At 36.1% G+C, this 21,251-nt stretch overlaps 1 protein-coding gene across 1 annotated transcript in view; it reads right to left on the reverse strand.

Moving 5' to 3' along the window:
* Positions 1-21,251, reverse strand: part of TBC1D22A (TBC1 domain family member 22A) — a 191,380-nt gene that overhangs the window by 101,057 nt on the left and 69,072 nt on the right. The window contains exon 9 of the mRNA XM_009289079.1: positions 15,294-15,403. Within this exon, the coding sequence (XP_009287354.1) occupies positions 15,294-15,403 (110 nt within the window). The remainder of the gene's footprint in view (positions 1-15,293; positions 15,404-21,251) is intronic.

Consider the following 21,251-nt stretch of genomic DNA (forward strand, 5'->3'; position numbering starts at 1 on the left):
AAGGGGACAACACTATGGTCTTCACCATGGACCATGGGCCAGCTTTCCCCAGTTTATGTACTGAGCATGACGTCACATGGTATGGAATGTCCCTTTGGCCAGTTTGGCTGTGCCCCCTCCCAGCTTCTTGTGCACCTCCAGCCTTCTCAGTCGGTAGAGCATGGGAAACTAAAAAGTCCTTGGCTAGTGTAAGCATTACCTAGCAACAACTAAAACATCGGTGCGTTATCAACTTTGTTCTCATCCTAAATCCAAAACACAGCACTGTACCAGCTACTAGGAAGGAAATTAACTCTATCCCTGCCGAAACCAGGACAATATGTTATCACAGAGGCACCACCAGCATCGCTGATGGGCTCAGCTTTGGCTAGCGACAGGTCCACCTTGGAGCTGGCTGGAACTGGCTCTGTCTGACATGGGGCCTCTTCTCACAGAAGACACCCCTGCAGCTCCCCTGCTACCAAAACCTTGCCACGTAAACCCAATACAAGTTCTCTGCTAACTTTTGCAGAAAAAAGTGTTCCATTATTCAACTCTCCTACATATTCTCCCACACAGTTGTGGGTCCTCACAGGAACATTTCATTACTCATCCTGCAAATTTTTGTTATATTTCCTCATTTATTCCTTGGGTAACTTTGACCATCGATATTAAGCAAAAGACAAACGCTGAAAAAAGTCATAAGTAACTATCAACAGGATTGTCTTGCCTCAACAGATCTTCAGCAAACAGTTAACATAAAATGCCTTCTATTTCTAACCACTGTGTTGACGTTTTGTAGTAAGTATTCATATATGACAAAGTATGCATGAGTACACAACAGAATCTATGATAAACATAAAAAAATCACGCATGGGTATGCAATATCTAAATTCCTTGATGTTCTGCTCAGATAGCTTCCAACATACTTTCAGTGAACTATGCTAACCTACTTCACAGCTGAATGGTTATAATATCTCATTCAGACTCCAACACATAATTAGTTTCACCTTACAATACAAAAGGTTAAGACTTTATAATGTCACAAGGGCTCAAAACTTGCTTCAGTCTCAAATCTTTGTGTTAGTAGCCTGTACGTATTCTGTAGAGGCTAGTATAAACACCTCACTGCCCTGCAACTACAACTAGGTCTGGCAGGACTTCTTCTCAAAAAATAGTCATTATAATTTAAAATAAAATATTTCAATTATAGCCCTCACTAAACATGAAAAAAACGTGTTAGGCAATTCCTTACTTTTTTAAAGGTTAGAGAAATTCTAAATGGAAGAAACTTGATTAGATAGTGAAAATAAAGAAAAAATGCACTGAACAAATTTAACTGGGACTATCCTCCCATACTCACAAAAAGAAAAAGAGAGAGAGAGACCACAGTCTCTAAAAGCACGTTTTTAACCACTGGGTATCAAGTCCCATCCTAGCTCTATTCTGAATGCTGACAGTAAGATATCACTTGGAAAGGTGTTTACCTTGAAAAGTAAGTCCTAAAGTAACCTTTTCTGTGGATACACTGAGAAACTGATATTGAGTGAACTAAGGATGGTCCTACTTGCATTCTTAATATCCTCCAAATGTTGGTGTATCTACACCATACATCGCTAGCATTTTTTATTTGTCTATCAGGAACAAAATACTGAAGTAGATTCTAGTATTTTCAACCACGTATATCAATAAGATTCTTATTAGTCACTCTGATGCATATTGTAACAATTATACTTCATTTCTAATCACCATATGCAGCCACAGTACTGACTGTTCAAAAATATTACTAACTTATGATGGAGTGCTAAAAAGAACACAGATGCTTTTTAAGTGCATGTCAAATGTATTTCTAAAGCAACTGTCCAGCAAGTTCAACATATCTCCATGTTATTTTAATTTTAAATCTCTTCCAAAATACTACAGGTACTTCATAACAATGAGTCCGTAATAAATCTGAAAATCTTTCTTTCCGACTTCTTCAATTGTTTCAATTACACATGGAAAAGAGAATGTAAACAGCATTTGTGAATGCCATCTGGTGTAGAAGTACAAAGGCAGCTGTAAGCATACACAGAAGGTATCAGGTACACACTGAGTATTATATATAAATATAATAATATATCTATATTATTAATTATATATAATAACTTTCTAAGTAATATATACATATATATCCTTCTGTATTTATATAAACAGATATATATACACACACAATATATTTACACACACACAAATGAAAACACACTATATTACTTTTTCTACTCATTCCTTAAAAAATATTTTCAAGTTTCAAAATGCAACTTTTCTTATCTACACATCAGAAATTTTAACATTTTAGATCCTTTGCCCTTCTGCATTGATTTATATATTATTTAAAAATATATAGAAGGAACCTCAGAGTATTAAAAATTGTTTCCCAGGGTCAGAAAATGAAACAAATTTGCAGCTATCTAAGGTAAGAACCTTGGGGAAACAATGCCCTCTGAATGATACAGAACCTCACTGCACTACTTAATATATTGCACATATGATCTTTACTACAGTTGTCATCATCAGGAATACCTTCTATTTTGAAAATTCAGACTTTGCAGGCTTTAGCTAAACAAAGTCCCCCATCTTTCTCTTTAAATAGGTGATGACAGGATAATTTTAAGAGAAGAAGAAAACTGAAAAGGAAAACAACCTTTTATGTCATCACAGAAGGAGAAATAGAGCCAGCCAAATTGAAAGGAAAAAACACTGTCAATAATTTGACAATAATGACTGCAGCCAAGCACAAGTACAGGCACAATGCTTCTCATCTTTTCAGGTCACACAGGCTGTTCACCAACAATGTACTGATGAAAATATCAGAACCATTTAAAGAAGCAAATGGAAAGTTTTGACACAAAGTCTTCATGTGTTGTTTGTTTCTTTTTAATAAGGTTTTATCAATCAGCTCAGAGCTTTTAAATATAAAGGATACATTAAGCAGTCTGTATACGGCATACCTAGATGTCTATTTTCTCTACTGATGTATATTTAAGAATTCCTATACATCAATTTAGGTATATTCAAGTATATTATCACATGAACAAAAGACAACTGAAAAAAAAAAGACTTTCTGAAGTTGTGTATTTTTCTCATTATGTCAGAAAGGGATCTTCTCAATTTTATTTTTGAAACTCATTTAAGTAATTTATTCATATATTTGTGTACCCTCTAAGCAACCTCCTATTAAAAATCTTGGTTCAACCTTACTCTCAGAGTTATGTGAAAAGGTGGGGGCAGGTGGAAGCACGACACTTACATGATGATAGCCAACATGTAAATTAACACTATCAATGGTAGGCACAGTTTACCCAAAATGTTTCTTGAAGCTGCAGATTATAATATAAATTCAATCTTAAATACAGATCAGGAGAGATAGAGTGCTCATGCACAAGAACAAACACACAAGTGTTTGCACACATGGAACATGCTGTTTGCACATATTCCATAGCATGTTCCATAATTAGTCCAAGATATTTCCTTTAAAAGAAAAGATCTTTCAACTTTTGTAATTATTAAGCTTGACTTTTGAAAACTTAAAATTTCCTAAGCAATAGGAAAGAAGATTTACAAAGCATTGCAGCCCAAAATTTTCTACACCGAAAACATTATCTTATTTATTCCTACATAACAGGATGGAAAAAGCAACATCTTATTAAAAAATAGGTACTGATTCTCCTGTTATAATAGTATCCACTGTCTCAGAATCAAATATCCAATCTTCTACTGGGCTATGTAATCAAACCTCAGTTTTACGCAAGTGGACGTATTATAAATTACAGAAACTGTTAAAGTAGCAATAAAAGAACTGTTCAGGGTATATTTTTGGATTATGGCATAGGCCAGACAACAGTTCAAATCTGGGTAAGAGCTAGAAATCATAAATATGGACACTTACAATCCCAAAAGCTGATGCTGTAAATTTTAGGTAGAAGATAAAATATTTTTATTCTGAAGCATACTGATAGCATGGTATATTTCATCTAAAACATAGAAAACAATGTCTTTTATATAAGAATTCAGAACTGATTACAAATAGATTTGTTCTCTTCCTGAAAATTTTACTCTCACTGACATGTTAGAAAACTGCGTTATTGGCTTCCAAAGAGACACAGGCTCCTTAAGAGTTTCTAAAGACACCTGTCCTGAAGAAAAACTACAGCCCTGAGGATAAATCCTACTGATGCCCTCAATTTTCTATTACCTGAAGTCCCAACAAAGGCATTGTTACAAACTTAAAATTGGGTACTGGGCCAAACAAAAGAACCACCTTGCTTTTTCGCCCTTAAGAGCAGTCAGCAGCAAATGACTACCAGGTACAACAAGAGCAAAATAAGCCCGCAGGGATATGCTTGCAGCATTCTTTCAGTTTCCAGTTTGCAGTGCTGAGACTTCCCTAACTCAAGGTGGTATCTTGGTAATTAAAGTTGTTTAAAGACTTTTCTTCAACCAAACTTCAAACTGTTCAGGTTCTAAACCTATGTAAAATGCTTTTCATCTTTTGACAAGTAGCCCCGCAGCTTAGTTACTCAACCACACTTTTTAAGCCTATCACTCAGCAGTATTACAATATACTACCTAGGTCTTACATCAGAAGAGATTGAAAGCAACTACTCCCTAGTCACCTTCTTCATGCAGCTCATCATTTTAAAGACTTTTATAACGTTCCTCCACTTAGCTAAGTCATCCAAGCTGAAGAACTTAATCCATCACCCAGGAACTGTCCCAATACCTTTTATCACACTTATCTTACTCCATTATTAGTTTTTTTAAACTTTCAATCCAACCTTTCAAAATGGGATGGACAGAAAGGGTAAGAACAGCATTCAGCATACTGAGCACAAACTCATTTTAGGTTTTAAAAGTAGCAAAGTGATGTTTTCTCTTTTGAGGACTAATACAAACCCTTCTCCTCCCTATGTGGTAACAGACAGTATTTCTACCATGGACACTGAGCTTCTTTATGAACTTCTGGTAAAGGACTTTATCAAAATGCATTTTGGAAATGCAATTAAACCGTACAGTGGTTCACAGTCTCACTGATGCCTTCCAAAAGCTACCAGATTTGTGCTGCTCTACAGGAGTTATAGAAAATATTAAATAGTATGTTTTTTATCCCTTAACCATTAATTCTGTTTATTTTTACACTTTCTACAAACTTTCCTGATGTGCATCTCTAATTGTCTGTGCTCTCCTGAATCCCCTTGAAACCATTTTCAAAATCTGATGTCATATCCACCCCATTCCATTCCTCTCATACCAAAACAGTTTTGAGCATTGATCTTCTTGTTTACCCATTACCAGAGACTTTCATAGGAGATAATCACAGATATATTTCAAACTGAGCAGAGTTAGCCACTGCCTCTGAAATTCTTACTAGGCATCCTGATGCGCAGTACCGTAGTGATGCATTCAAGCTTCTCAAACTGATGGGGAAGAGTATAAGTCCTCCAGTGACCAAGCAAGCCACCAGAAATTTCAGGAGAGTCCCAAAAGATCTCTCACGGACAGGCGCTAGTCCGAACTCAGCAATTTTCATGCAAAGCTTATTGTTGTGGCATGTTCCTACTATATAGTTTAGTGATATCACAAACAATAGATTTAATTACAATTCTTCTAAATCAATGCATGATTTATACTTTGCAAAGTAGACACTGATGCTATATGACTTAGGCTCATTGTTAATGACAGTCTCAGTGTAGATGAGTTTGAAGGATCATTTATTCCAAAAATCTAAAATGTTGACATTTTTTATCTCAGTTTTTGGCACATTAAGAGTTTCAAGATCTACTTTGAAATAATCTGTCTGAGGCCAGATCATCAACAACCATGATACAGACCTTAGCTGCTCAGACTAAATCTACTCTACTCACAGCCATACAGGAAGACCACAGCAGATATGCTTTTTTTACATTTTAACTATTCCAAGTTTTGGACAGACAATAGCAGACATGCTTTAATTGCTGTCACATCAAAAGAACAGGACTAACATAACAATTGTGTTAATTACATTCCAACAGCTCATAACTACAACTCTACTGCCTGAGTTTGTTTATTAAATTCCTAGTGTTGTTCAATAAAATGTATTTTTTTTAATTCAGATACTAATAAAATCTTCAAAGAACTCTATGAAGAGGAGCTTCAAACAAGACTTTGAAGATCTGAAGGTCCTTTGGAAAAGTCACACAGAATGACACAATACTGCATGTGTTTTGCCCTCAAAAATACCTTAATGGTATTCATTCTTAACAGTAATTTATGTCTTCTGTGTAAGAACATTCTCTTGAATTGAGAAAGGTAAAACTTGCTTACAGAAAAATTTCTAGACTCTTGTTCTACTTTGAATCTTCTTTTCCTTCACTCTAAGTTTAAAACACCATGAAACAGTATTTGCTCCAACAAATTATGTAAGAAAAATAGAAGCAGACATCTGAGCATGAATACAGAAAGGATTCTGGATAGAAGCACCTGTTGTGGCCATGCTTATGTTTCAGAATACTCGAGTCTCACATATGACATGCAGATAGAGTAACAGAAAAATATCATTTAGGGGTATAATTTGGTAAGTGATTACTAAAAATGTTGAAGTTGTCCATTTCTCATTAGAAGAAAAGCCATTCTAGAATCCTGAACAGGCACAAATGCCTGCCCTAAATAAGGAACCTATTTCTCATGAAATTTCTCATGTTTATGACTTTGCAATTAATATCTACATTTGAGAAACTGGATATTTGAATTTAAAACTGTTCATAATTTAGAAATAGCTTTATGGAAGCCAGTGATAATGAAAAGAATAAGAGTAAACCCAAGCTATTGTTTATTCATCAGAATAGAAGTCTCCATTCAACAATAAACTCACTTTTGGCAAGACAGACCAATCTGTTTGCAATCATCAGCAGTCATCCCTATAATTATATATATTATCATTCATAAAGTTTTACAACACCACTTGTACTTTAATTCTAAAATAAAAAGCTGTTACTTTTATAAGTGTTTTAAAACACAATTCTGATCAAGCAAAATCCATTGTTTTTCCTTAGAATAGTCATAGCTTCAAGGAAAAAAAACACCATGTTTTGTCATTCTCAGGATCCAACTTGGACAAGACACTAGCATAAAATGAACAATCTGGATTTCTGGAAATTACTAAACAGTTATCATCATATAGAAGTTCTATCTCACAGATGGAGTTACAGTGATAGTAGCTGCAGGAACAGACACAGAGCATGAATATGCAGCTCAAACGTTAAGAGAACTATATGCAGAAATAACTACTGCTAGCATTTCTGACAATTCCTGACTGGACTTCCACATTTCTAAAACATACATTTCTGACTGGTATTAGGATCTGTTTATACAGAAATTGGAGCACGACTGTAGTACTGTCTTTCAGAATCAGCTATACAACGTTAGTGGAGACTCTGAAGAGTGCTTGGGAGACAGTTATATCATACATCACATTTTCCCTGAACGCACCACATTTGCAGTGGTGCATGTTCAGCTGAGGAAGGCGGAAGGAAAGACTACTTTCTCCATTTAGAGAAAAGAAGCGCTGGGCTGATGCATACCCAAAAATCCCAGCCAAGATCACTGCATTTGCACAGGTAGACCCTGCGGTCCCTGAGATACAGAAATTTGAACTGTGCATGAAAGCACATAGGCAACAGACACACGGTTCACATGACAAGAGACAGATAAGAGACAGATGCAATCACTTACAGTACGTATTCCTTGTATCTGTCTATCTTGGCTAACGAACACATATTCTCAGACAACAGATCTGCAATTTATCATAACCCTAAACTAGCTACCCAAATGAACTGCAGACATGATCGAGCAACTCGTCTTGCAAGAGTTGAATGAAAAGGTACAAAGAAAACTATCTTCGACCTATTTTTTCCTTAAAAATAAACCTTTGGAAGGTCCTGTGAAGAATTTTCAGAAGAGCTAGTGTCAGTTATTTCTGTACATACTTCTCAACATTTAAGCTCCATATTCATGGTATTTAGCTGTTCCCACAGACCTCAGAAAGGCTTTCCAAGCAGCATTCCATCCATCCATAATTCAGACTTGAGGCATACGTTAGCAACAATTTTCCATAACTCATGAGCGAGAAAGAACTTTGCAGGATTCTCTTTGCAGATCGTAAATCTTGCTATTTAATCAGCCATACAAATAGCTAATATATACCTCAGTATACTCCAGTCCCTGGAAATGAATTATCTCCCTTTTATTCTAAAAATTCCCAGGTCCTGATAAATAATGATACTAATATTTTATTGCTATTTTTAATACATCTGGTTAGATCATTATGCAATGCATATATTTCCCATTTGGTTATTTTATTGCCATTATACTTGAAGTTAAAATGAAGAGTCATACTCTATTTTATACATGAACATTACATTTTCAGGTGGCACAGATCAGGTGAAATTTTTACTTGAATGTTAACGGGACTCTGTTGAGGAAAGTGTTATAAAGGATGATTTTGTAATAAAAAAAGCTAATTACAATGGATATATGGGAATGTCTACTTATTAAGTGGAAAAAATACTTGTGGGATTATGTTCTAGTTTTCCTATATGCACAGCCATTATTCCTACAGGTGAAAATGCAAAAATACTCATGCGTCATCTACAGGTTGGAAGTGTTCTAAAGACAACCAGCTTTATCATGAGCATGTTAGATTGACATCTGAAATGTTTTATCTTTTGATTGTTCAACTTGAAATGCAAGACAAAATAGTTTTGGAAATCAACTAGCTATAAAAAAACCCAGGAAAACATGATTCTTATTCACAATAGGAATGCACCAAAATACTGTTATAGATTGCAAACGTGAAATTATCAACTGTGTTGAAAATAATCAAGAAAGGTGGTCTTATTTAGACATACTTTGCACATGGCCACACACACCCTCAGAAACAGGTTTTTATAAATCAGCATGAGAGCATCTTGGAAGAATACAGGCTGGAGACAAACTGGCTGAGGAGAAGTTCTGTAGAAAAGGACTTGGAAGTCTAAACAGACAGCAAGCTCAGACTGAGCCAGTGGTATGCCCTGGCAGCAAAGGCAGCCAGCAGCCTCCTGGGCCAGTGGATGAAGGGAAATTATTAACCCCACTCAGCACTCATTGTGGAATCATTGCGGTTGGCTGGGAGCTCTGGAGACCGTCTAAGCCCAACCCCTGCCCAAAGCAGGGTGACCTGGAGCAAGCTGCTCAAGGCCATGTGCAGTCAGGTTTTGAACTCCAAAGATGAAGACTCTACAACCTCTCCGACCAGACAGTTCCAGAGTTCGATCACCCTTACAATGAAGAATTTTTTCCTAATGTTTAAAAAGAATTTATTTCAAGACCACATCTAGAATACCACATCCAGTTTTAGGGACCCCAATACAAGAAAAACATGGATAAACTGGAGCAAGGACAAAAGGTCACCAAGATTCTCAGAGGTACGGAGCACATGCCCTGTGAGAGGCTGAGGGAACTGGGGTTGTTCAGCCTGAAGAAAAGACGACTTCAGACGCACCTAACAGCAGCCTGCTAAAACCTATGTTACCAAGAAGACAGAGCTCAGCTTTTAATAGTGGTGCATAGTGGGAAGATAAGAGACAAGCAGCATAAACAAACAAGAAGTGTTCCATCTGGCTTATGTCCTTTTTCAACATAAGGACAATCAAGCATTGGAACAGGTCCAGTCTCCACCCTTGGAGGTTTCAAGATGTAACTGGACAAAGCCCTGAGCAACCTGATCCGACCTCAGAGCTGATCCTACTTTGAGCAGGAGGTTGGACTAGATGACCTGTAGAGGCCCCTTCCTACCAGAATTAACCTATGTTCTTAGGATTTTAGAAGTTCTCATTTCTTTCCTGAAATAAATAAGAAAAATCGCAGTGAGGTATAATCTTTCTGGGACAGAAGATAAAGAAAAAAATTGCAGCACACAGTCATGGAGCACTGAAAAGGAAAACCATTACAGCATATCATCATCCAAAATTGACTGCTATAAGACAGTATCTACAGCTACAGATTACAAGATTAACTGACATCTTAGAGAGACAAATTTATATTAAAAAAAATTTCCTAGTATTTCTATTTAAATCAATTTTTTTAAAATTTCAATCAAATTGTGATGAGACATATATGTAGCCCATAACTAGAAAGAACAAACTTAGGAGCCCATAACTAGAGAGAACAAACTGAGAAAGAAGATGCAAAGTAATTTGAGAACACAAAATAGATTAAACTATTGTGCAATATCAAATATTAACTACTGCAAAAGCTCTGCAAAAGAAAAATGAGAAATATTACCTCTAACTGGGGCCAAAGACATACTTGCATAGAAACCCCCAGATCACCAAAAAACAGCATGAGTGAATCTGCTAAAGCAACAGATGATTTGACCAAGTTTTTTATTTCTTCTCTAGGCTAAGAACTATAAGCATGTCAGGAGGTGATTGTCACGCTGCTCAATGCCAACACTGCCTTTTATTCCACAGGTCCCTATAGTTCAAAGATGTGCTGTCATATTAAAAATACAGAGTCACATTAGATAAAGAAGGGAGGGGGGTAAGATGAGTGAGGAAAGCAGAAATAATAGTTACTATGTGTAGCAAAACTCGACCAAGAAATACATATTTCTTAATAACACCTTTGACAATTCTGGAATCAAGAAAATGAGACGGTCTGGATGGGTTGGAAAAATAAATGAGTTTTCTGTTAAGAATAATAAAGGGATACAAATACAATCATTTTTCCATTACGCTCCTATGCATTGGAAAGACAAACACACAAAAACGTATCTAGCTCGTATTAGCCAAAAAATTCACAACAGGACTCTAATTGTTATCACAGTACACCTTTAAACTTATCCAATACTGGCAGACCAACATCAAACGGAAGCTTATATTGATGAATAAATTAATGGATATATTCTGCAGAGATACTTAGATTGCAGTTATAACCACATGTCACATATTCCTCTTGTAAAATCCTTGTACAGTTCATTCAGATATCTCAGACAAACTATCAGTAGCCACATGAGTCTCTTACGACATTTTCACAGAAAAAAAGGAAACGTAATAGCACTAATCTTGTTTGGGATTTTCCTTTGGGTTTGTGTTTTTATGCTGGCTGTGGCTTTGTGAGAGAAGCAGTTTATCTTGGTTGGCTGTAAAGACATTCCACTATCTATAGTAGATCACACGGAAAATACTGAAGGAGTAGTAAGAACTAATTTAATTACTATTTCCGAGAAACAATCAGCAGCAACTTTTGTGAGAAGTAGAGATACTTAAGCGGATCATCTAGACTACTGCATATTGGCAACAAGTTTGGTAAGTTGAGAATCTACAGCCGCTAAAGTAAATCTGTGTCTCAGCTGTCATGATCCTGCCTTGGCCCTACTGTGTAGTTCTACTCATTTATTTGCTATGGTACTTATTCAAGGTGTTCACCCCTTAAAGCAACCAGTGCTTTTTTGTTTTGTTGTGCTGTCAGGCAGTTCAACTCCGTGAATCAGCTCACAATAGGTAGCACTTAGCAAGGGATGGACAGGAATGAACATTCAGGTGCAGGCAAGAGCATAGGATTATTACAATTTCATGTAAATCAGCTTATGCAATTTGGGGCACAATTTGATCTTAAGTCTAATGATTCTGGGTCCCACCTCACCCATCCCCATCTAGCTCTTGTCCCCGCCCAGTGGATTTCATGATCGTGCATCCAGAATGCAAGTCAGTTAGAATCACAGAATCATACAATGGTTTGGGTTCGAAGGGACCTTTAAAGATCATCTAGTCCAACACCCTGCTCATGGGCAGGGACATCTTTCACTAGATCAGGTTGCTTAAAGCCACATCAAACCTGACCTTGAACACTTCCAGGGATGGAGCATCTACCACTTCTCTGGGCTCCCTCATCATAAAAAATGTATTCCTTATGTCCAGTCTAAATCTACCCTCTTTCAGTTTAAAACTGTTGCCCCTTGTCCTGTCACTACAGGCCCTGGTAAAAAGTCTCTCTCCACCTTTCTTATAAGCCCCCTTTTAAGTACTGAAAGGTCACAATAAGGTCTCCCCAAAGCCTTCTCTTCTCCAGGCTGAACAACCCCAACTCTCTCAGCCTTTCTTCATAGGAGATGCGTTCCAACTCTCTAATCATATTCAAGGCCCTTCTCTGGACCCACTCCAACAGGTCCATGTCTTTCTTGTGCTGGGGACCCTTGAACTGGATGCAATACTCCAGGTGGGGTCTCACGAGAGCAGAGTAGAGGGGAAGAATCACCTCCCTCGATCTGCTGACCATGCTGCTTTTGATGCAGCCCAGGATACGATTGGCCTTCTGGGCTGCGAGCGCACATTGCCAGCTCATATCCAATTTCTCATCCACCAGTATCCCCAAGTCCTTCTCGGCAGGGCTGCTCTCAATCCATTCATCCCCCAGTCTGTATGGATACTGGGGACTGCCCTGTCCCAGGTGCAGGACCTTGCACTTGGCCTTGTTGAACTTCATGAGGTACGCATGGGCCCAACTCTTCAAGGATGTCAAGATTCCTCTGGATGGCATCCCTTCAATAAAACAATCTTTATTCTCTGTTTTGTTTTTTTTTTATCCCCTTCCTTTCAATGAGCTAATTTCTTGTTGGGTTAGTTCTCCCAACCAACTCAACCTGCAACTACATGACCCCTCCATCTGACAAGTGAAGTGGTATCAACACAGAAGGGAACCAAAACAGCAGAATGGGAGAAAAAAACCAAGCAAACCCTTTCATTTTAGCAGCACTCTGCAGTAGCACTGAATTAACTGTAACATCATTAGTCACACCACTTGCATAATCTTTCAAGCCTGCTTTTGATAGATGGCTGCATCCTTTAATACATCCAATTGATAACCATTCCAGTTATATAAGAGCTTAAATTTTCATCAATGCAGTTTAATTCCATTACAATTAGTTTCGATATTTTGTATATCAGTACTTGATGGTTTTGTATGAAACCAGAATTTTAAGGAGAAATTATGTAATCTCTGAACTTCCTTTTCTAGAAAAAAAACAGAGCAGCAGGCCTGTGACAGAAGATGTTCCAGAAACAGGTAAAACAGTTGGAGGGCTTGCGTTTCTTTACCTGGCTTTCTTCCTGTCAAGTAGATTTCCAGTTCTCTCTTTTCTTCTTTATAAGTTCTCACGTATTTTTGATATGTGGTCAAATATTTTAAAATGTAGTAGTTCTGAGAGATTGAAATAAGCAAAGCAGCATTTTTTTACTGGAATCAACCTGACAAAAAGACTATGCTTTTCAACAATGCTACACAAAACATTGAGCTACTACTCATTTGACCTTTAACCAGGAGAAATACACTTAAAATACCTTCAAAGAAGTTAAACACTTCTGTTTGTTGACTCAATTTTATAAAAATTTTGTCAAAAATGAACTCTGTTACAAGGTTAAATTCACAATATGCCTTAGCCGACATGCCTTAGCTAATGAAACATTCATATTAAAACATAAGTCATAGGCAAGAATATGCTAAAGCACTTTTAAAAATACTAAGTACCGTAAGGAAAGAAATATCTATCAAAAACGTAATCAAAATAAAGAATCTGGAAAACATTAATTTAGTTTCACTGAAAAGTACAGCTTCAATTCATAGGAATTTTTATGGTTATTCACATTTTATGATGATTTACTAATGATTGAAAGTTAGCCATTTTCCACACACATAAATTCAACCTCCAGGGTCTTTGTTACATTAAAACCACTTGGAGAAACAAAACCTCAAATTTTCAAATATTCATCCAAAGCATTTCAAAACAAATAAAGTTACATGAGACCTATCAAAAGGACTGAATCTAATAAGTACAGTAGAAGCACTTGTCCATCACCTCATCTTTTAAGAGAACGTTAGGAATAAACCAACCAAAGTTTTGCTATCCCTGTAACAATTTCTATCATCACCAAAATAATACCGAAAAAATTTCACAGAAAAGATCCTCTACGCTATACAAGTAGCTCACTTGAAAGCAGGGAATAATCAGAAAGAGAAGGTATGAACATAAAAAAAAGAAAAGAAGCAGCAGCAATGTGCTAAATATTTGTAACCATAATTTATTTTCTCATCAGCTCACTGAAAGCAGCAAATGAACCCTGACTGCAAACATCTGCCTACCAAACACCGCTAAAAACAATTCTTTGTTGCCAGTGCAAAATAGAAATCATCACCTTTCAGAAATTTTCACATTTCTAGCAAAGGTCAATTTTGGTCCCATCATAACCCAGGAATTCACAATGACTATTATTTTAGTGCAAATATTCTGAGTTTACAAAATCAGATTATTTTTACTTTTTAGCAAGATTCAAATTGTTTATCTCAAATGACACAGATCTGAAAAACAGATATTAGATAGATAGTATTTGATGCCTATTGCAACATAAAGTCTATAAAATTTAATTCAGGTGACTTCTTCGTAAACTGGGAAGTCCAAAGTTTCTACTTTACCGTGCATCAGCATTGCAGCATAAAGTGTTTTGATATGCTAAATATCAAATACAGATGTTTGGACTCCCATTTAATCTATGGTAGATCATATGGATTCCTCCCTCACCTAAATGCAAGACGTTCAGCTACATATTTACTATTTCTTGTAGATCCTTCTAATCTTCATAAACTCGTATGCCAACGAATGCGAACATGTACACACAAATCCACCATTCTTAGTCTGTAACTTGCCACATTTAACAGAAAATTGTGCCTGCGTTTATAGCTCCTCCACATAGAAAAAATTCAAACACTCAGTGAAGTAGCATAAGCATCAAGTTTTAAATGGATGTTTTAAAAATATGAAGGTAATTTCAGGAACTATTACGACATCAATTGTTTATAGGTTGCTATATTAATGACTTAAAAATGAATAAATAAGCCAGCTTTTCATCACCTCAGTGAGACCATTTTATTTGGACACTTGAGCAAACATTCTCCATGCTTGGTGACTGAGGTGCACAACCTGCCTCTAGAATTGGAGATTTCAACTCTGCTCTAGAACATCATGAATGTTCTAGATGTACAATGAAACATGCAGACATTTTGATGAAAACAAGTTGCATGTTTTTTTTTTCCTTTTCCTTTCTTAATACTATGCCAAACTTGCAGCAGATTTCTCCAATGGGAAAATCTACTTGTTCCCTGTTTTTCATAGATGTACTCTTTCTCAACAACCTTAAAGTAGTTCAAAGCCATGATGTTAATCAGTTAACTCCACTACTTACAGACAGGAAAAATCAATTTACCTGAATGCCATCAAGCAACTTGCTCATGCACCAGTAACTGTCAGCTTCTATGTTCTGCAGCACTTCTTCAGGCAGACTGGAAACATCAAAATTTTCCACTTCCTCTTCTTCTGTTTCAGGAAAAGAGAGAGAAAGACAAGTCAATGAAGTGCACAGAATAAATAAAGCAGGGATGAGGAAAATAATTGAAAACAAAGACAACCACCACTTATCTTCTAGTCAGAAACTTCAACGCACATTTACTTTAACAGGGACTAAATGAATCATTTATTGCTCAAGTGTGTCATCTAATGGCTTTAAATGTTAATGAATACTTAATTTCTTGCAGACTGTGAAAATCTCAAATCATGCCTGGTTAACCAGAATTAATATATAATAAATTACTTCATTCTAAACATTTCACACCTGAAAGAGGATCATCAGAAGCACTTTGAGAGCCCTCAAGCTATGTATGAACAATCTCTGCAGAACACGTCTATGTTTGCATCATGCAAAAAACAAACATGATTCTCAGTACTGGAAAAGCACAAAACACCAATGATGTCTAGTTCACGGAAACTGAGTCTTTCACACAAGTGTGTTAAAAGAAACTCACATTTTGCTATGAACTGAAATTTTACCACCTAAGCCATGTTGTTTTATTTTTAAACTGTGGCATCTGAATTAATCCATTTTGAAAAGATCACAGAATGTGCTGCCTTGCCAGCTAACTCCCAAAGCTCCCATACAGTCCCAGAAGAGAGTTTAACACGAGCTGTGAATGCTCTGAGTAAATGCTGTAGCTTCCCTCTTGCAGCAGCTCACAGTGTCTTACTGTATCAAGATGAGAATCAAAGAAGCATCTTTCCCAGCCCTGGTTTCTTCTCAAGGAGGGGGAGCTGCAGAAGAGAGGGTGTTTGATTCTACTTAAACAGAGTATGATATACCAAAGAAGGAATTTCCTCCATTACACAACTGCAAGGTAGCATAGAATAAACAGTAAGAGAAAACCAAGAATATGTAATATCTTAAAACTCCTCTATTATCTGTCTCATAGCTTTGCAGTATGTCATTACAATAGCCTAAGTACATCTTTAGGTTGTCACATTTGATTATGCTACCTTAAAGCACTGATTTGTCAGTTGGTAATAACCATGAACATTACACATTAAAAAATAATTTTAACATACCAGTGATTTTACCACTACTAGTAGACACTGGCAGCAAGGTGTTACCCAAAGCATTCTTGTTTGCACTGGTGTCTATATGTGGGTGTGCATCTTCTAAGGGATCATTGGTTTTGGATTGTGAAATATTAATAGCTGTAGGACAAGGAGATTAGGTTGTGCTAATAAAACATTAGTTAAGGTATTGGGAAACCTGGTAAGTAAAACAGGGGATTGCAGCAGAGACTTCATAAAATAAAAGCACACAATGATCTCGGAGGTGGCAGGACTGCAAACAGTGCACCAGTAGTCACTTACTGGTTATTAAAGGAATGCCACCTTTGCATTGGAGTACAGTTTTAAAAATCCAGTTTCTAAAAGAAGATTAACAAACAAGTGTCCAACGTATTTTAAATACCCTATATAATAAGGTCAGATATAACACTGCCTTGCAAAACAACAAAGAGTGAGTAGCAGACTGCAATAGCAAATCCTTTCATGAGGAGGAAGAAACTCCTTACCCAATGTCAGCAGCATATTCCTCCCAGCAAAAAAGAGGACAGACCCCCCCAGAAATCAGTATCATACTCCTCTCCCAGCAATGGACAGCAAATTCTCACAATGCTCTGTGGAAAATGGGGGTAACATAGGCACTAATTGGGAGGTAACACTCCCCTCCAACATCTTTCTGTTCAGTTTCCATCACTTTCTCTATTAGACTCCCTTCATTAAAGACAGCTTTGAGAACAAACTTGGGTTCATTTCACTTATTAAATCTAACCCCTTCAGAAAAAGCATGTTAAGAGAAAAGCCTAGCATAATATGGAAGAATAAAGTTTTTTCATGGTAAAGATGCTTGGATACAATGGAGAATACAAGAAAGGACTGAAGGCAAACAGACCAATATCAAGAAAAAACCAAAAACATCTAGCAATGAAGAAACCTAACTCAGATTAGACAAGTAGCTAAGGTGATGTACATTTGGCAAAATTAATTCAAATTGAAATGCCAGTTCCGCAGCTCAAAAAGAAGACAACAGAAAGGTCCCTCAAAGTCCAGAAAAAGTAGCAAATTATTATTAATGTCAACATGTCCTTTACTAAGTCCACCAACAGAAAAATTACTAAGAGTGCTCACAAGACTTACTCACAGAAAGACTGAAAATTATTAGACTTAACACGGGCAAAAAAAGTTAATTTAAGATGACAAGTTTCATATGAACCTGTGAAAAAAATCAATATTAAGTGATCTATCTACCTCCAACCCAATGTGCCTTGAGATTTTAAAACAAAGAAGAAAACCCCACAATTTTCAGCAGAGAAGCCCTTTTTAACAGTTCAGAAATGAAAACTAAGGATGAATATTCCCATTAATTTAGAAGAGAAAGACTTTTCCAGACAGAAAAGATGATGAATGATGTATCCTCTACTGCAGGAACAAATGTTTTGGTATATCCTATACATGTTAACTCATAAAAATATCCTACACTTGTACAGTTTATGTTGATTATATATTCATAAAAAAGTGCCCCAGTGGAAAAAAAAGGTCTAGTTAATACTTTTAATTTCATTTTAATATTTTAAACAGCAAAAAAAGGAGTAAACCATTTTCTCTCTGCCTCACAATGTCTACAGAAAAAACAATAAATGAACCAGAGCCTCATATTTATATAAAACACAAACATATACTGAACTTTATTCCCCTTGAAAGAAGCAGTCTTCAGGCCCACCTTCACTAAACACTTGCTGAAAGAATGAGATTACGACTACTTAGCCAGTGTGTTCCTTTGCAAATTTCCTGCCTTTGCGCACCTTTTCTTTTCACGATACTGCTATCACATTTCTGAACAAAAAGGAAGTTATAAACCGTAGCACAACACAATAACTCTTCTACAGGTGGGCATGAAAAGGTAACAAATGAAAGACTTTTTATCTTCTCTTTCTCATCTTCCTTATCTTACCTCTTTTTTGTGCTTCTCTTTCAAAATCTACCATTTCACAATATATTCTCATACTAGGATTTAAACCAATAAAAAAGCTGAAGATACACCTAACCATCAAAGGTGGGCGTCTTCACCTCCTTTCACAGCCAACACAGAAATACAAGTAGTAACGGAATATTAGCTATCTTGTTCTAAAGTAGAAACCTAAAATAAATCAGATTAATCATATCCAAAGAAAATCCTGTTTCTCAGTATTAGCTATAACTTGAACTTAAAAGGACTGCCTCAGAATGCAGACCTCTAACCTATGGAAGTCTAAACTTAGCTGAAATAAAACTTTAAATGCCCATCAAAAGACTTCCCATCCTGTGACTGAACTACCTGCAACAAGCGAAAATGACAAGCTGCGAGAAAACAACAGCAGTTTGAGAAACAAGGCTGAAGCAACTTGGACAGCAAAGACATCCCAGCATTAATATTTTGGAAAAACTAGATTCTAATTGTTCTAGTAAGGCAGGACTATCAAATTAGAAAGACTAATTTTTTTTTTTTTTTCCCAGAAAGCAGAATATAGCTTTTAAGAAACATCTTCCAATGGTTCCAACTACTTTTCATTACAGGTATGTTCACCAAGCACAAAGAGGATGTCAAGACAGGCCCTTCTGCAAAGAACATAGGTCTGATGTAAATTCACTATTCTAAGTAGAATTCTCATTATTCCACAGGGGAAAATAATGAATTAGAGATGGAAAGGCACCTATTATCAAGTTCTTTCTGCTCTAGTTTGGGTGACCCTGTAAATCAAAAGATACAGATAGCATTTAGGAACCATCTATTTCTTTCACTAAAAGAATCCATAGTCCCTAAATATAATGTCACAGAGCCACAAGCTCAGCCATTACAGAAATAAAAATAGCACTTTTAGGAAGTACTCATCCAGCTTTCTTGTTCTGTCTCTCCCTTTGAAAGAGACATCCAAGAACATTATGTTTTTCTGTGGCTTATACTGACTGATCTCCAGCATTTTCATAAGCCTCTTAAACGTAAAATAAAGATTCAAGATTTTTAATACGTTCTTTAAATATATAAGCTACTTCCAGTCCAATTTTCGTTCCCATTGTGCTTCTCATGCATCACTAAGTCATCTCTTCTAATGTCAGATAATACACTTTTGAAATTTAAAAAAAGAATCTAATTAAATGTGTAAGACAATTTAATTGTATTTCAACTATACACTAGTATTTACCCGATGCAAAACAACTGTCTCAAACTTTAGCTTAAAACTCTGCAACCAAATAGTTCAAAGAGTAAATCTAATTACTTTAGAGATATATTAAAATACATTTTCCATTAGATCAGCTAAGAAGTATATTTTTGTATATGTTATATTAACTGGTACTTTTTGATTTAAATGTGGTGTACACTGAACAAGGAGCTACACTGTGGAAGCCATCCAGACAGTAAATCTAATAAAGGCAGCACAGCATCACAAAAGCCACCAAACAAGCAAATGCTCAGTGATGTGCAATGGTTTCTGCTGCATCGATTCACCTTAACTTGCTGCACTTTATTGAGGAAGTTTAAAACTGACTCTGAATATCTGAATGACCCTTTTCCACGCTACAGCTGAAATAAAAAAAGGCCATCAATTTTTATGACAAGCTCCAATTAAGGAACATTTGATTGGCGGAATAATATACAAAATAACAGTTTACATATTTAAAGTTTATCCATTTATCTGTGTGGGCACATAGTGCAAAGTGCTTCTTTTTCCATGGAGTTTTAAGAGGAAAAGCAATCAACCTGCATGTTACTCCCTTTTTTTTTTTTTCTTATTTGAAGAAATAAACACACTAGAGATGTTTAGAAAAGAAAGAGTGGAAGGGATTTCAGGACAACAACAGAAGAAGCAAAAATAACCATCTCAAAAGTACATGAGATATAATTTCAATTTAAGACTCATGCTTGAAAACAGAATTGCAAATTCTCATTTTAGACAAATTTAAATTGATTTTCAGTAAGTGAAATCTGAATGGACAGTAATATAAAGATTAAATAACAAGAATATGGGGGGAAAACAGCAGGCCAATGTGTACATGTATCAATATCTGGGGAAAAAAAGATCACTGCATAAAATTTCCTGATTACAAAGTCTCGCAGCAATGTTTCTCATTTTCTTCAGTTTCCTGTGGAGATCTTTATTGTGTTATCTATGTAATTGTAGAACACTGTAAAATAGTTGCCTGGAGGAAAACTGCTGTAGCATGGAGTCTATGACATGCTGATCTGAATATGTGCATTGCTGTAAGCATGGTATTAGCTGTTCTTTACTCATTCCCAGTGTATGTTTCTGAAACTTCACACCATGAGAAAAGAATGAGTAACTTTTTCTAAACAGCTTTAACTGGATCCAATCCCAAAGGCAGAGACATAAGGATAAAATGAAAAATAAAAAAATTATTACTTACAACTACTTACAGATTTCTTTTTCCAATGACAGGAGAAAACAAACATGACAAACAGATGATAACGGCTTGCCTCCATTAAAAAAAGGTTTTAATATGAGATTAAGCCTAGTTGATGATTTTGGTGAAAGTTGTTCAAAATGTTAAAATTAAGTTCATATCCTATCTCTGTCTTTTAGATGTATTTGATTTTTTCTAAAAAATGCTTGATTTCACCTTTTCAGGACAGATCATGGGTAAAAACTCTGCCATTACAGACAGATGGAATCATCCAATACAAATTTTTTCATTAAAGAACTGGAAAATATTAATTCCACAGAGAATTTTATTTATGAAGAAATCATGTCCTGAAATAAAACTAAAATACTGAAAACATATGTGTCTTGGCTTCAGCTGGGATAGTTAA

This window comes from Aptenodytes forsteri, unplaced genomic scaffold (genome assembly GCF_000699145.1).
Source record: "Aptenodytes forsteri isolate BGI_AS27 unplaced genomic scaffold, ASM69914v1 Scaffold137, whole genome shotgun sequence".
Lineage (NCBI taxonomy): Eukaryota > Metazoa > Chordata > Aves > Sphenisciformes > Spheniscidae > Aptenodytes > Aptenodytes forsteri.